The sequence below is a fragment of the Peromyscus eremicus genome, chromosome 3 (genome assembly GCF_949786415.1).
Source record: "Peromyscus eremicus chromosome 3, PerEre_H2_v1, whole genome shotgun sequence".
Lineage (NCBI taxonomy): Eukaryota > Metazoa > Chordata > Mammalia > Rodentia > Cricetidae > Peromyscus > Peromyscus eremicus.
In genome coordinates, this window is record NC_081418.1 from 134,717,745 (window position 1) to 134,732,621 (window position 14,877).

The window sequence follows — 14,877 nt, forward strand, 5'->3', positions numbered from 1 at the left end:
GCATGAACAAACCTTCAGAGGTCCAGGCCAGCGCCATGTGCACGTTAGTGCTCCCCCTAAAACAGCTCGTCTCGCTTTATGGCAGGCCACTTCTTGGAGTGCAGCAGCTGGTGGCTCTGCAGCCTACTTCCTTTTAACTGACAGACTCACGGACTTGTCGGGAGTCCATGCTCCAAGAGGGAGGGGAAAACTGGCTTTTGCTCCAGCCCCCCTGAAGAGCTCACAGCAGTTCCATATGCATTCTGGGTAGCTAACTCTGAAAATTAACACGGACCGTGGATATACAAGGTCCCCCCTGCCCTGACCACATAAATGCCTAGGCTTTGCAGAGGAAGAGGTAGACGGATGTTGGCGTCTCTTGACTGGTTACAGAGAGGTAGTGCTATATTGTCATGGCACATGAGGCATCAGGAATTGACAGGGGTAAAGAAGCCAGCCACAAGTTTGAAAATAACATTTAGGGGACGGTGCCATCCCTAATGCTCATGTGCTCTCTTCTCAAGCACCGCCCTTTCTGGTTCCGCTGCATGTACATGCTGGTCTGGGGCAAATTTGTGCTGTACAAATACGTCACCTGTTGGCTGGTCACAGTAAGTAGGAGAGATCAGTCATATTTAGACAAGATGGGTGGGAGGCTGGGAGGGTGGGGTGGCCAGAACCCTGAGTGTCTCTCCCCTCAGGAAGGAGTGTGCATTTTGTCGGGGCTGGGCTTTAATGGCTTTGAAGAGAACAAGAAAGCAAAATGGGACGCCTGTGCCAACATGAAGGTGTGGCTCTTCGAAACAACTCCTCGCTTCAATGGTACCATCGCCTCCTTCAACACCAACACCAATGCCTGGGTAGCCCGGTAAGCACTGAGGACTGGGCCCAGGCTCCTTCCTCCCTGGACAGGAGGGCAGGATGTTCTTGTCACTTCTGTCCGTGTTTCCTACTTATCAGTCTGCTAAGCTTTTGTTACCGCCAAGGCACCCACACACACACACCACACACACACAAAAAACATTCTGTAAAAGCGCCTTGAAGCCTTGGCTGCGAATCCTGGCCTGCCACTGTTTATGCCCTCCTTGTGGTGCTGTTTATATAGTGTCCACTGACGGCCCCATCACTGGCACTGCACAGCCTGAAAAACGCCTACCCTTGCCTCATTACACCTCCAGTGTCAGGCACTCAGTAGGTCCTCGGTTCCACCTGCTGAAGCAGGCTGCTCCACATTCACCCATCTAAGCATGGAGTCTGTTGTGTCTGAACTGGGACAGCTTTCCTCCACCTCAAGCCGTCCTATGAGCACTGCTTCCTGTACCCTCAGTGGCCACAAGTGGGAGCCAGTCAGCACCCCACTCCTCAGGGCACCGCGCCCCAGAAGCAGGAGTCAAGTCTGAGGTTCATCCTTACCCACCCTCTTCTCTAGTTACATCTTCAAACGCCTCAAGTTTCTTGGAAATAAAGAACTCTCACAGGGTCTCGCCTTGCTGTTCTTGGCTCTCTGGCACGGCCTACACTCAGGATACCTGATTTGCTTCCAGATGGAATTCCTCATTGTTATTGTGGAAAAGCAGGTATGACTCAAGGGGGGTAGGAAACGGGCCGGGGGTAAGGACAAGGCTGATGCTCTCTCCTCCTTCCCCAGGCCGCCAACCTGATTCGGGAGAGCCCCACCCTGAGCAGCCTGGCTTCCGTCACTGCCCTGCAGCCTGTCTACTACTTGGTGCAGCAGACCATCCACTGGCTCTTCATGGGCTACTCCATGACCGCCTTCTGTCTCTTCACGTGGGACAAATGGCTTAAGGTAGTGAGACCTGATGACAAGGCAGCCAGTCACCAGAACCTCGGGCAGTAAGAGATAAGCACTCTCAACTGTCCGTGGTCTGTCTCCACAGGTGTACAGATCCATCTACTTCCTTGGACACACCTTCTTCTTGAGCCTACTATTCATATTGCCTTACGTTCACAAAGCAATGGTGCCAAGAAAAGAGAAGTTGAAAAAACGGGAATAATGCATTTCCCTGGTAAGTAAACAATCCACGGGACGTCAGGACGTGGAAGATACGGGGCTGGAGATTCGTGGAGTAACACAGCCTGACCACTAGGGAGCACTCTGTGGGCTACGACTTGCTAAGAAGGGACCAGATGCTATTCTGGCCAACCTTCTAACCACACACCTTGCCTTTTAGGTGGCTGGACTGGTGCAGAAACTACTTGTCTCCCTTCTCACAGCACTCCTCACCCCGAGCAGATGCCAGGAGCTGGAAGTCACAGCCCTCCCGGCTGCGCCTCTGCTACAGCCAAGTCTTCACCAGGCCAGGGGAAGCTCTTGTGGGAGGAGCAGAGGGGCTGCACCCCCTTTGGACTCCCCCATGCACGTTGCCTTATCTCTTCCCTCTAGCCAGGAACCTGTCGTGTTTCTCCTCTGCCAATCTACTACGATTGTATATGTGCCGAGACCGCCGCCCCCCCATGGGGGGAGGGGAGGGTACAAGGCCCTGCCTGCTCCATTTTTCTATCTTGGAACTATACCAGATAAAATCACTTCTGTTGTTCAGTTTTTTCACTGCTAGCATCCTGACTGCTTTCTTTCATTCGTGTTCTCTGTGCTTGCTGAAGCTGAGGTCAGCAGGGTGTCTTTGAGAACACAAGAATCTAGGAAATCAGGAACTCCTACCTTCAAAGTCCGGAACTCCAGACACCAAGGGGGACAGTTTACACCACCATGTACTGCTGAGCTTAAGAACCCTCAGAACAATCAGGCTTGCAAAAAAGAAAAAAGCACAGTCTTTATAGGAAAACAAAAAACAAATTCAGTCTTGGCTGCCCACTCTGCCGTCTTGGTACAGAAGATTATCTTCCAACAGACACCTTAGGAGTCAAGAGACACAAGTCCTGTCTGAGAACTAAGCTCCACTGTTCTCAAATGACGCCCCATACTTCTTCAAAGGCTGTGGTAAGTTTGGCACAGGTGAGGGCAGCAGACAGTGGATAGTTGCTGATGGACACCATCTTCTCTGTGTACTCCACACTGACCTGAGGAGAGAAGGGGCTGGTCAGGCAACTCTTACCCTATAGCAGTGCCATTCAGTGTCCAACTTCTACAGAACTGGATGCTTTAGCTGTATCTGTTAGAGACATGCCAGAGTCCTCAAGAACACATGCTGGGTCAGGAATGCAGCTGCGATGTGTTTTCTAGCTCTGTTCATACCCTGTACTTCCTGATTGGTGAGGACAAGGAGTTTTAATATGCTAACTGCTCATGGAATGCAGCACTGAGTTTCAGCTCCATGAAGAACCTAAGGACTGAGCCCAGACTGTACCTTGCCGTGGGCAAAGGCCCCCACCACGAAAACAATTGGGTCACTCCTGGGCACCAGCTCTCGTACATCACTGACGTCTGCCATGGAAAAGGAAGTGCCAATTTTCATACAGCCCACTGGGAAGTGGTCAGACACTGGATTCTTAATTACCTAAGAGAAAAAAAGCAGAGTCAGCCCCAGAAACAGCCAGCCCCAGAACCTACCAACAGGTTTCCCCAGCTTACCTTCAAAAGCTTCTGAGGGCCATCAGCTGCTCGGACGCTGAGTTTGTGTAAAAGCTGAACTAGGAAGGAAAAAAAAAACGAGAGTTCAGGAGTGAAAAGAAACCGCATTCTTCTGCCCAGTGATCTGTGCAGAACCCTCGGGGAAACTGGGCTGATGTCCTTTCCATCCATACTGTAGCCTAAGATGTCACAAACAAACACTGTGACCAGCTCAGATGGCTTTATCCCTCCCACAGAAACCTAAGAAAGAGAGCAGGGGAGCTGAATTTCCATGGATGTGGAAAACTACCAGGGGCCTATCGTGGCAGTAGCTCCCCACTGCTGAAGGACTGAGGATGTGACGCCCCCCTTTCCTCTCCACTTTGCCAAGTTCATTCAGGCCTAAGTCCTAAGGCTTCTCACCCATGAGGCCACAAAAGCGGTCAAAGGTCCTGGGAATCCGAGTCTGGGGGTTTACTTCAATCAGTACATTCTTCTGTGTGTGTATATAAACCTGTAGCAAGCCAGCTCGGTTCAGGGGGCTGTCCATCAGCATCAGTAAGCTCTGAGAAAGGGAGACAGCAAGGCAAAGTGAAGCCTAGAAAACAGCATTTGCTGCCTCTGTAGACAGCACAGAGGGTCATTAGCTCTCCCCACAGTTACCTGGTGGGCGATGTCTGGTCTGACTTCCCCTGGGTCCCGTCCATTCTTCAACAACATGGACTTGTGCTTGTCACAGTTGAGTAGCTCGTAAGTTTTCCCTACCTGAAGAACAGAACAGGATGAGAGAAACAGGAAATCTGTTATCTACCTGGTAGTGCTCAAAGGGTGCTCCCCGAACAAGTTCAAGCCCACTCGAGACCTCAGCCAGAAAGCTTCTCAGGGGACTGCCGTGTGGCCACAGTTAGCTTTCTCTGTTAGAGACAGACACACAATCAACTACCTTACAACCAAAAAGGAGGGGCACAGGTCACACCACATTTGAGGGTTTCTGTTTGTTTTGTTTTTTTCAAGACAGGGTTTCTCTATGTAGTTTTGGTGCCTGTCCTGGATCTCGCTGTTGAGATCTATGGCTATCAGGCAGAAGTCACAGAAGTTCTAGAATCGGACAGGAATTCATGAACAAGACTCATCACAAAGCAGTATGTATGCGCTGAGGGAAATGCCAGCCTGGGATATGGCAGGACCCTGCCTCAAACCACTGAGAAAAGACAGATGACCGTAGCTCAGTGGCAGAGGGCTTGGCAGGGCCCTGACTTCATCCCCACACCACAAAATAAAAACACAGGAAAAGTTGGAACAAAAATGGGGAGGCGTGCCAGACGGTGGTGGCACACGCCTTTAATCCCAGCACTCGGGGCAGAGGCAGGAGGATCTCTGTGAGTTGGAGGCCAGCCTGGTCTACAGAGCGAGTTCCAGGACAGGCTCCAAGCTGCACAGAGAAACCCTGTCTCAAAAAAAAAAGGAAAAAAAAAAAAAAATGGGGCGGCGCTGGAGGACTAGGATTAAAAATGAAATTGCCTTGTAACCCAAGAATCCTCTCAGGCAAAGAGCCAAGAATTCTAGTGTCAGAGGAACGTGACACCTGAGAAATGTCCTGACAAGTTTATGCATCTCATAAAAGGGGCAAGTGAGGGCTGCTCAGGGTTGGGTTCTGAAATAACGCATTTGCAATTTCAAATCTCAAGGGATATTAGGATGGTCAGTAAGACCAAGTCTAAACCTAGCTGGAGAGAGAGCTCAGCAGACAAGGGCACTTGCCACCAAGCCGGAAGATCCAAGTTCAACTCCTGTGACTCACGTGGTGAAAGGGGGAACCAACAAGTTGTCCTGTGACCTCCACACACGCCCAAGTACACACACACACACACACACACACACCACATGCAAAAAGAAGTCTATAAAGATGGCTTTTGAGATGGGTCAGCAGGTAAAGGCACCTGCTGCCAAGTCTGATGTGTGATCACTCCCCAGAACCACCCACATGGCAGGAGAGAACTCAGGTTGTCAGTGAATGAACACACACACACACACACACACACACACACACACACACACACACGGAAATCTTTTGGAAAAAAATGACAAAAATACTGTTATGTACAAACACGGCTTTGAAAGGCTGTGCATCACTAGAACTTTTTATGTCTAGAGACGAAGTGATGATACATTTCAGAATCCTGGGGGATGTGAGTCTGGAGATGAACTGAGTAGTATGAGAGATGACTCAGTGATTTCCTTGTCAGGTGGGCTAGAACTCCATCTCCAGGGGGTCTGAAAACCCTGGCCTCCAAGGGCACCCAAACACATGCGGTACACACACACATGCACAGTTACAAATAAATAGTTTCTATTTATTTAATTTTATGTACATGTGTGCCTACATGTCTGTCCGTGTACCGTGTGCATGCAGTGCCAGCTAAAAGAAGGCGCTGGATCCCCTGGAACTGGAGTTAATAGGTGACCCACCATGTGGGTACTGGGAATTGAACCTGGTCTTTCGGAAGAACCAGTGTTCTTAACTGCTGAGCCGTTCATTTCTCCAGCCCCACATAAATCTTAAAAAACAAAACAAAACTGTCAGAGTAGGGGCCAAAGAGGTGACTTGGTGATAAGAGCACTGCACTTGCTCTTGCAGAGGACCGAGTTCAGTCCCCAGCACCCACATGGTGGCTCACAGTCTCCTGTATCTCCTGTAACTCCTGCTCCAGGAGATCTGGCTGACTGACCTGCTCAGGCACCTGAACACGTAGTACACATAAGCTCACGCAGGCATACACATAAATAGAAACAAATCTTCAAAAGAATGTCAGAATAGAACAAATGATCAAGAACTAAGTCCTTAGGACACCCTTAATCGTAGAAGAGAACGGTCCAATTTCAATCCGTTAGGATGAAAAAACTGGAGGTTTTGTTTTACATGTGGGCGTTTGGCCTACACGTACACAGATGCACCATGTGCAGGCCTGGTACCTGTAGAAGTCAAAGGAAGGCATCGGATCCCTTGGCACTGGAGTTAGATGGTAAGCTGTAAGCGGGTGCTGGGAACTGAACTTGGATCCTCTGTAAGAACAAGTGCTCAACCACCGAGCCATCTCTCCAGGCCCAGGTTTTCTTTCAGTGAACCACAAGAAGAAAAATCAAAATGTTTGACTTACAGTCAACTGTGATGATGGTTTAGGAAACATGAGTATGCACTGGTCTGAAAACCACAAACTACCTCTAGTTTGAAGGATCAGGATGAAAACCATTTTTAACATTAGACACAGGAGGAATTTTGAAGTCTTACAGTCTGCACTCATAGTAACATAGTAAGTAAACAATCACGTGACTCTACAAGCTATGAGGAACAGAAATGATTCATTAGTAGATCAACAGGAAGTATATAGGAGGCAGTCCACTGTCACCTCTCTAAACTGTGTGTGTGAGATACATGTACATGTGAAGGACAGAGGTTGGTGTCTTCCTCTATCCTTTTCTGAGACAGCGTTCCTTATTGAACCTCCGCTCGCTAATTCAGCTAGGCTGGCAGGCCATCAAGCCTTAAGGATTCACCTGTCTGTCCAACGCTAGGATTATAAATTGAGTTGGGCCCTTTTCTTTCTTCTTCTTCTTCTTCTTCTTCTTCTTCTTCTTCTTCTTCTTCTTCTTTTTTTTTTTTTTTTTTGAAACAGGGCCTCTCTATGTTGCCTTGGCTGGCCTAGAACTTGCTTTGTGGGCCAGGCTGTCCTCAAACTCAGAGATCTGCCTCCCTGTCTGTTGTCTGTCTCGGTCCCCTGGAATTGGAGACTAAATTGGGACTAAAGACATGCAAGAGCGAGCCCAGCATGGACTGGGCTTTTTACGTAGGTGCTGGGGTTAGAACTCAGGTCCCCATGTTTGCATGGCAAGCACTCCACTAAGCCGTCTGCCCAGCCTGTGATGTAGCAGCTCCTTGGTCTAACCACTAGTAACAGAAAGCAGCATCACAAATGGATGTGGGAGCTCACAGCTGTAATCCCAGCATTCAGGAGGCCACCAGATGCCAGGCCAGCATGAAGTAGAGGGTGAGACCCTGTCTCAGCAAGCAGCAGCAACAACACTCAATAATTAGCTGGACATGGTAGTCTGTGCCTACAATTCCAGCGTCAGGAACCTAAGGCAAAGGCCATTCTAGACCAGTCTAGAGTATGTTGTTAAGACCCTGGTCTCAAAACAACAATGAACTAAGTAGCAGGGATACAAAGACCACCATAAGTTAATAACATTCAGCGGCCTTAAGACATAAAAGAACCCAATGCTTTCAGAGAACTTAAAGGAGGGCTGGAGAGACGACTCAGCAGTTAGGAGCACTGGGTCTTCCAGAGGCCCCGGCTCATTCCCAGATCCCACATCATAGCTCCTAACTATCTGTAACTCCAATTCCAGGGGACCGAACAACTTCTAGGCTCTCCGGGTATCAGACATGCACATGGTACACAGACACACATGCAGGCAAACACGCACACACATAAAATAGTTTTGTTTTGTTTCTCTTGTGTAGCTCTGGAACCCCTCCTGGAACTCACTCTGTAGCCCAGGCTGGTCTTGAACTCACAGAGATCCTCCTGCCTCTACCTCCCGAGTGCTGGGACTAAAGGCGTTAGCCACCACCGCCCAATAAAGTAGTTTTTAAAAGAACTTAAAGGAATGCCTTTAATCCCAGCACTTGGGAGGCAGAGGCAGGTGGATCTCTGTGAGTTCGAGGCCAGCCTGGTTCCAGGACAGGCTCCAAAGCTAGAGAAATCCTACCTTGAAGAAGAAGAAGAAAAAAAAAAGAACTTAAAGGAGGCTAGAGTATAAGCATACATGGAGTGTACAAAACAACAGGGCTGGGCTGGGAAAAAGACAACAGCATAGCTAGGCTGGATGAGGCAGGCTGTCATCCCAACCACTCAGGAGGGTCACAAATTCAAGGTCAACTGGAGCTACAGAGTCAAGACTAAACTTGGCAACAAAGTGAGTCCCTATAATCAAAATTAAAATGAAGAAGAAGCTGGGGATATAGTTCAGTGATAGGATACCTGTTTTGTATATTCAAAGCCTTGAGTTCAATCCCCAGTACTGAAGGGGAGAAAAAAAAGAAAAAGATAATATAGGCTGATGAAAATCTCAAGCAGCTATCTGTCACCTTTGAAATACCACTGATGATAACCTTGCCTGAAATTCTTCTAGAATATACTCTACGAATATTTTTAATACATATTTTTGTTTGCTTTTTTGAAACAGGGTCTCTCTACATAGCCCTGGCTGTCCTAGAACTCACTATGCAGACCTAGCTGGCCTTGAACTAAGAGATCTAGCTACCTCTGCCTCCCAAGTGCTAGGATTAAAGGCATGTACCACCGTGCCCAGCTATATATGTTTTTTTAATTTTGTGTTTGGGTGTTTTGCCTGTATGTGTGTATACACATCACATGGGTACAGTGCCTTCAGAGGCCAAAAGAGGTCATCAGATCCCCTGGACCTGGAGTTACAACTGGGAGCCACAATGTAGGTGCTAGGAACCAAACTTAGGTGCTCTGTAAGAGTACCTGCTCTTAACCACTAAGCCACCTCTCCAGCCTTGCTCTACGAATTTTAATTGGCCATAATCATTTTGACTTATCAGTAAGTAACCTGAAGTAATTTATTTCAAGTACCAGACATTATTCTAAACAAAGAGTAACTCCTTTACTCCTTCCAACCATTACAATTAAGTGAACTCAGGGTTTGGGATTTAGCTCAGTGGTAGAGCCCTGGTTCAGTCCTCGGCTCAGGGGCGAGGAGCAATTAAATGAACTCATTTGCCTACCTATGTCACAAAACTGGTATACAGAAGGACTAGAACCCGGGCAGTCAGGTGTATCTACATTCTCAAATACTGAAGGTTTTGCAAATTATCATTATTATGGTATTGCTAGCCTGATAATGTCAAAACACTAACAGGCAGCCGGGTGTAGTGGTGTATGCCTTTAATACCAGCACTCATAAGAGGCAGGCAGATCTCTGTGAGTTCCAGGCCAGCCAGAGCCACACAGTGAGACCCTGTCTATAATAATAATAACTGGCTGCTCTTGCAGAGGACGAAGGTTCAATTCCCAGCACCCACATGGCAGCTCACAACTGCCTGTAACTCCAGTTCCAGGGGATCTGTCATCCACACACAGACATACGTGCAGGCAAAACACCAATGCACATAAGTAAATAAATAAATCTTTAAAAAATGATGGTGATGATGATAGGCAGTCACTTTGGGAGGAATATATAAAAGCTTATAGTTAGGCTGGAAAAATCGATTACTGAAGAAAGTAAAAAATCTTATTAATCGACCATTTAATGAAAAAGGGGTTAAAAAAAGGTTTTCAGCCCAGTATGGTGGCATACGCCTTTAATCCCAGCACTCGGGAGGCACAGACAGGAGGATCTCTGTGAGTTCAAGGCCAACCTGGTCTACAAAGTGAGTTCCAGTACAGGCTCCAAAGCTACAGAGAAATCCCGTCTCAAAAAACCAAAAAACAAAAAGTAAAACATATCTTTAAAGGGTGTGTGTGTGTGTGTGTGTGAAAACACTGCACAAAGTGTTAAGACAGGCACTACTCATTTTATCACTCAGAGAAATGAATGATAGGTTAAAAAAATGCGAAGGCTTATTAAATAATTGATCCAGACACTTCAAGATAAGCAGAAATACAGGACGAGCTGATAGTAGGAACCCTTTTAACAAAACAAAATATCAAATCCTTAGCAATAAAAGGATGGGGAAGTCATGGGTCTTGGCGATGTGGGAGAACTCAATAGATAATGCTTCCCCTCGCTTTACATTTTACATCAAAGACTCCTTGATAAATCAACTAAAAGCAAGAGTGTGAGGGCAGAAGAGCACAATAAAATACTGCCAACCCAGGCTTTCAACACCCCGCAAAACTAGATCATCCTTCAAAAGCAAATTCCACTGCTCAGTTTTTTCCACCCATTCTGTGTCCCTGGTCCCCACGGAATCTAACCAAGCAATTTACTACTTCCACACTCTGTTCCAAACTACCTTGACTGTCTCCAGACTGGCCCCTTCCAGCACCACAATGAGCCTACGGCCTCCGCTCTTGCTTCCTGCCCCAAGCCGGGGCCTCTTAGGCGGCGCGTTATCCCAGTCCTGTTCCTGCACTGCAAAACGCCGTTCACGAGGTTGCAAACCACCACTGGGCGCAGCCATCTTGCCAGCAGACCGGAAGTCGCGCTGACGTCCTTAAAGTTATAACTTCGCGTTCGTCCTCACTGCAAACTTCCTTCTAGCTGCCATTTTGAAAGAGGGCGCTTGGAAATGGCGATACCTGTAGTCCCGAACTACCGAAGCCTCCCTAGGAGGGCAGGCCTCCAAAAGAGGCGGGACTTCCGGATGCGCTTTTACTATGCGCGAAGTTCGGGTCCGCCTGAGCAGAGGGGGAGGGTTCAGAAGGGAGCGCACTTCCGGTGCCCTTTCTGCCGCCAGTCCCACGGCCCCCGATCCTCGTGTGCAGGGCGAGGTCCGTAAACTGGAGTGGGGTAGAAGCTGGCGGGCACCCCCTCCTGACCGCCGGTGCTGCCGCCTTCAGGAGGATCAGACATGGCCCAGAACTTAAAGGACTTAGCGGGACGCCTGCCCGCCGGGCCTCGGGGCATGGGCACGGCGCTGAAGCTGCTGCTGGGGGCCGGGGCCGTGGCCTATGGCGTCCGCGAGTCCGTGTTCACCGGTGAGCCACCTCCTTCCGCTGGCCGGTCCCCAGCCCCACTGGCCTGCCTCCCAAGGTGTCCGCGCCTGCCTGCCCCTCATCCCCGTCCCACCTGCACCGACCCGTGCTTTGATCAGCGGCTTGCTGATTGATTCCCCCCTCTCTCCACAGTGGAAGGTGGTCATAGAGCCATCTTCTTTAACCGGATCGGCGGCGTGCAACAGGACACAATCCTGGCCGAAGGACTTCACTTTAGGTAATGGCGGGTAGAGCGAACGGCCCTGACCCTTCACCCTTGACGGCTGTAGCCAGACTTACAACAGGATTCGGTGCTGCTTTCTCCCTTCCTCAGCCCTGCTCCTAGGACACTAGGTGCTCCGAAACTCCAGCAGTGCATAAAGGGCTGTTCTCCAAAGGGAAAAGAGAATCTCCTTGTCTGTGGTCATGGGGAGGAGCAGGCCCAAAGACGAGTGGTGAGGGGAAAATGGTCAAAATCAGGGAAACTGCAGCTTCCCAATTCCTGTCCCTGACCTCTCCTCTCCAGGATCCCCTGGTTCCAGTACCCCATCATCTATGACATTCGGGCCAGACCCCGAAAAATCTCCTCCCCCACAGGTTCCAAAGGTAAGTATGGGCGATTGGGAGCTGCATGGCATGTGGGGACACAAGTAAACACAAAGTGAGCCTGGCCAGGCCACCAGAAATGGCAGCGTTTCCGAGACCTTGGTGTCTGCATCTTCTAAAGAGCATGCCTCGTGGCTTGAAACAGTACGTTCCAGCACTTGGTGTGTGTGCTTGCACGTTTGAACGTTACTTTGGGCCTAGCAAAAACTGAGTCAGATCCAAGCCTTTTTAAGGCCCTTTACTGTTGGCTTGCTGCTCACATCTGCAGCGTACCTTGCTCTGGAGACACTGTCCCCACTCTTCACTAGTCGTTTCCTTGTAGACCATGCTTAGAAGCCCTGCCTTTGAGATTCCCCCGGCCCCCGCCTCATTCACATGTACACACAGAGGCAAGTAGCCCACAGTCATGTGCTTCTTTGTGCTGTTTTTTGGTGTGTGTTGTTTATTCATTCACTAAGCCGTAGGCCTTGGAAATGAAAAAATGGACAATTCTGGTTCTCGAGTCCTTAGAGTGAGTCTAGGGGGAGACCTGTAGTTGCGGTGGTGCCCAAACTGGAGGTTGCACCAAGTTCACTAGCAAAAAAATAGGAGTCAGCGGTACTAGTAGAAGGCCTGTAGAGAAGACTTCACAGTAAACGAGGGTCTGTTTCCCGTTGTCACATCAGCCTTGTTGACATTGTCTCTTGTCCCCAGAGGAGTGCTAGATTGTACAGTAGTGCTAGGCGTGGCGGGAGACACTGCTGGGAGAGAAGGGGAATTTGTTTGGCCTTAACCGGTCACTGCTGGCTTCTCCCTCAGACCTGCAGATGGTGAACATTTCCCTGCGGGTACTGTCTCGACCCAATGCCCAGGAGCTCCCCAGCATGTACCAGCGCTTAGGGCTAGACTATGAGGAGCGAGTACTGCCGTCCATTGTCAACGAGGTGCTCAAGAGCGTGGTGGCCAAGTTCAACGCCTCGCAGCTGATCACCCAGCGGGCTCAGGTCTGATTCCTATCACTGTCTGCATCACAGCGTGTCTCCCCTTGGTCCAGGGTCCTGGGTCCTAAAAAAGGGCATTTTGTAGAAAGAGAAGGATATGCGGGGTGAGTGGAGCTGTAGTTCAGTTGGTGAGTGCTTGCCTAGCTCGCACAAGCCCCGGGTTTAATCCTAAGCATTATTTAAACCAGGTGTGGCACGTGCTTGTGATGCCAGCACTCCAGAGGTAGCGGCAAGAGGATCAGACGTTTAGGGTTATCCCTGGCCACATAGCCGGTTTGAGGTGGGACAGCTGTACTGATTGTCGCTCTGGGAAATAAGGAGAAACAACTGCAAAACCTGATACCAGTCAGTGTTAAGAAGGAAGCGTAGGAAACAATACGATATGGTCTTACCCACATCTCTAAAGCGGTTCTTTCCTGGCTTGGCAGGAAGCTAAGCAGATATGTGTTGCATGGGAAAACGGGAAGATTAGGGGTCAGTGTGACGAGGGGTGGTCATGCCACCTTTCTGGTGCCACCTCATCTGTCACATGAAGACACTGAGCCAGGTTTTTTCTAGCGAATGTTTGAGGACTTAAGTGGTGGGTTTGCTGCCCATACTCGGGAGTTCTGGGGTTCAGATGGTCACAGCAATACTGCCTTCCCTCCAGTTCTCTGACCCCTTCAAGCCACCCCTCCCCTCCCCTCTCCACCCTGGCCCGCAGGTGTCCCTGCTGATCCGGAGAGAGCTGACGGAGCGTGCCAAGGACTTCAGCCTCATTCTGGACGATGTGGCTATCACCGAACTGAGCTTTAGCCGAGAGTACACAGCTGCTGTAGAAGCCAAACAAGTGGGTGAGTTCCCGCAGAGTGATCAGTGGGCTTCTGGGCTGGGAGAGGGGGGGCTGCACGTGCTTAAATTCTTACCGCCCCGCAGCCCAGCAAGAAGCCCAGCGGGCCCAGTTTTTGGTGGAAAAAGCCAAGCAGGAACAACGGCAGAAGATCGTGCAGGCCGAGGGGGAGGCCGAGGCTGCCAAGATGATATCCTTGTGTTGCAGAGAGCTTGCCGGCCCCTGGGACGCCCTGTTTCCACTCCCTCGTGGGCCGACTGATGAGACTAAGGCGAATGCGACTCTGCCTACTGACCCTTGGCTTCTGGGGGGGGGGTGACTGGTGAGATCTGAAATCTTGGTGGGGGACCTGAGGCCTGACTCCCCACTGTAAGGCCGGATCGAGAGCACTGCTGGCCTCGCCTTCACATCTGCTGCCACCACAGTTCTTGGCAGCATGCTGCAGGGAGGCCCACAGGGGGTAGCCAAAGTGTGAGTAGCCATGTGAGCGCAACCTTGAATCTGACAGCCCAGAGGACCCTGAGGAGGCGGGGGAAGATGGGTGTTGCGGCAGACATCATAGCCTGGCCTAGATGAACCCTTAACCCTGTCTGCTTACCTTGGAGAAGCACTGAGCAAAAATCCCGGCTATATCAAGCTCCGGAAGATCCGGGCCGCCCAGAACATCTCTAAGACGGTGAGAGGAAGGAGGGTCTCACTCTCCCAGGGCTGCCCATTGAGATGGAAAGTATTCAGTTACACACACTTACACACACACACACACACACACACACACACACACACACACACACACCATCACACAGTAGGATTCCAACCTGACCTGAGTCTCTACTTGAACAACTTCCTTGGGCACCCTTCCTCCCCCAGAGTGACTCCCCGGCTTTGTGTGTGGCTGTTACAGAGGTGTAACACCAAGGCTTCTCACTGCTTGGATCTTTGTACTAGAGCAGGGGCCTCTTGTTCATTACAGTGTCTTCCACTGGGTGGGCCACTGAGTCACAGGGATGAGACTTGTGGCCGCCCTCTACTAACACAGACATCCATTCCCTATCCTGTAGATCGCCACCTCACAGAACCGCATCTATCTGACGGCCGACAACCTCGTGCTGAATCTCCAGGATGAAAGCTTTACTCGGTAAGAGATGCCACTGTGCAGAGAACAGAGCATCTACACTTGGTACTCGGGCTCTGGAATCCATTGCAATAGTCATGGGGCCCTTGACAGTTTCT

General features: G+C 49.9%; 3 protein-coding genes and 1 non-coding gene across 4 annotated transcripts in view; 3 read left to right on the forward strand and 1 right to left on the reverse strand.

Moving 5' to 3' along the window:
- The window catches only part of Lpcat3 (lysophosphatidylcholine acyltransferase 3), a 42,713-nt gene extending 40,165 nt beyond the window's left edge, over nt 1-2,548 (forward strand). Inside the window, exons 8-13 of the mRNA XM_059258551.1 lie at nt 504-590; nt 681-847; nt 1,409-1,556; nt 1,628-1,786; nt 1,878-2,006; nt 2,172-2,548. Of these exons, the coding sequence (XP_059114534.1) occupies nt 504-590; nt 681-847; nt 1,409-1,556; nt 1,628-1,786; nt 1,878-1,994 (678 nt within the window). The 3' untranslated portion in view covers nt 1,995-2,006; nt 2,172-2,548. The remainder of the gene's footprint in view (nt 1-503; nt 591-680; nt 848-1,408; nt 1,557-1,627; nt 1,787-1,877; nt 2,007-2,171) is intronic.
- Nucleotides 2,549-2,746: 198 nt separating this feature from the next.
- On the reverse strand, nt 2,747-10,881 carry Emg1 (EMG1 N1-specific pseudouridine methyltransferase). The gene is made up of 6 exons (XM_059258553.1): nt 10,551-10,881; nt 4,172-4,273; nt 3,932-4,073; nt 3,530-3,588; nt 3,306-3,455; nt 2,747-3,018 (listed from the first exon to the last, which is right to left on the reverse strand). The coding sequence occupies exons 1-6, from the start codon at nt 10,716-10,718 to the stop codon at nt 2,905-2,907; spliced, it is 735 nt and encodes a 244-aa protein (XP_059114536.1). The 5' UTR covers nt 10,719-10,881; the 3' UTR covers nt 2,747-2,904.
- Nucleotides 10,882-10,938: 57 nt separating this feature from the next.
- Phb2 (prohibitin 2) lies at nt 10,939-14,800 on the forward strand. Its single transcript, XM_059258552.1, has 8 exons — nt 10,939-11,235; nt 11,386-11,470; nt 11,759-11,838; nt 12,637-12,821; nt 13,522-13,651; nt 13,734-13,837; nt 14,246-14,323; nt 14,706-14,800. Exons 1-8 carry the CDS (start codon nt 11,109-11,111, stop codon nt 14,784-14,786), a joined length of 870 nt encoding a protein of 289 aa, XP_059114535.1. The 5' UTR covers nt 10,939-11,108; the 3' UTR covers nt 14,787-14,800.
- On the forward strand, nt 13,901-14,154 carry LOC131907567 (small nucleolar RNA U89). Its single transcript, XR_009378469.1, has one exon. It is a non-coding gene; the product is annotated as a small nucleolar RNA U89 (small nucleolar RNA).
- Nucleotides 14,801-14,877: the final 77 nt, after the last annotated feature.

Bases quoted from the DNA above. Each gene is read 5' to 3' on its own strand.
- Emg1 (XM_059258553.1), bottom strand. From the start codon at position 10,718: ATGGCTGCGCCCAGTGGTGGTTTGCAACCTCGTGAACGGCGTTTTGCA. The intron at 4,274-10,550 runs GTAGTTTGGAAC...TCTGTTCTTCAG, and splicing joins CCAGTCTGGAGACAGTCAAG to GTAGGGAAAACTTACGAGCT. The intron at 4,074-4,171 runs GTAACTGTGGGG...TCCCTTTCTCAG, and splicing joins GACCAGACATCGCCCACCAG to AGCTTACTGATGCTGATGGA.
- Phb2 (XM_059258552.1), top strand. From the start codon at position 11,109: ATGGCCCAGAACTTAAAGGACTTAGCGGGACGCCTGCCCGCCGGGCCT. The intron at 11,471-11,758 runs GTAATGGCGGGT...TCTCCTCTCCAG, and splicing joins GCCGAAGGACTTCACTTTAG to GATCCCCTGGTTCCAGTACC. The intron at 11,839-12,636 runs GTAAGTATGGGC...CTTCTCCCTCAG, and splicing joins CTCCCCCACAGGTTCCAAAG to ACCTGCAGATGGTGAACATT.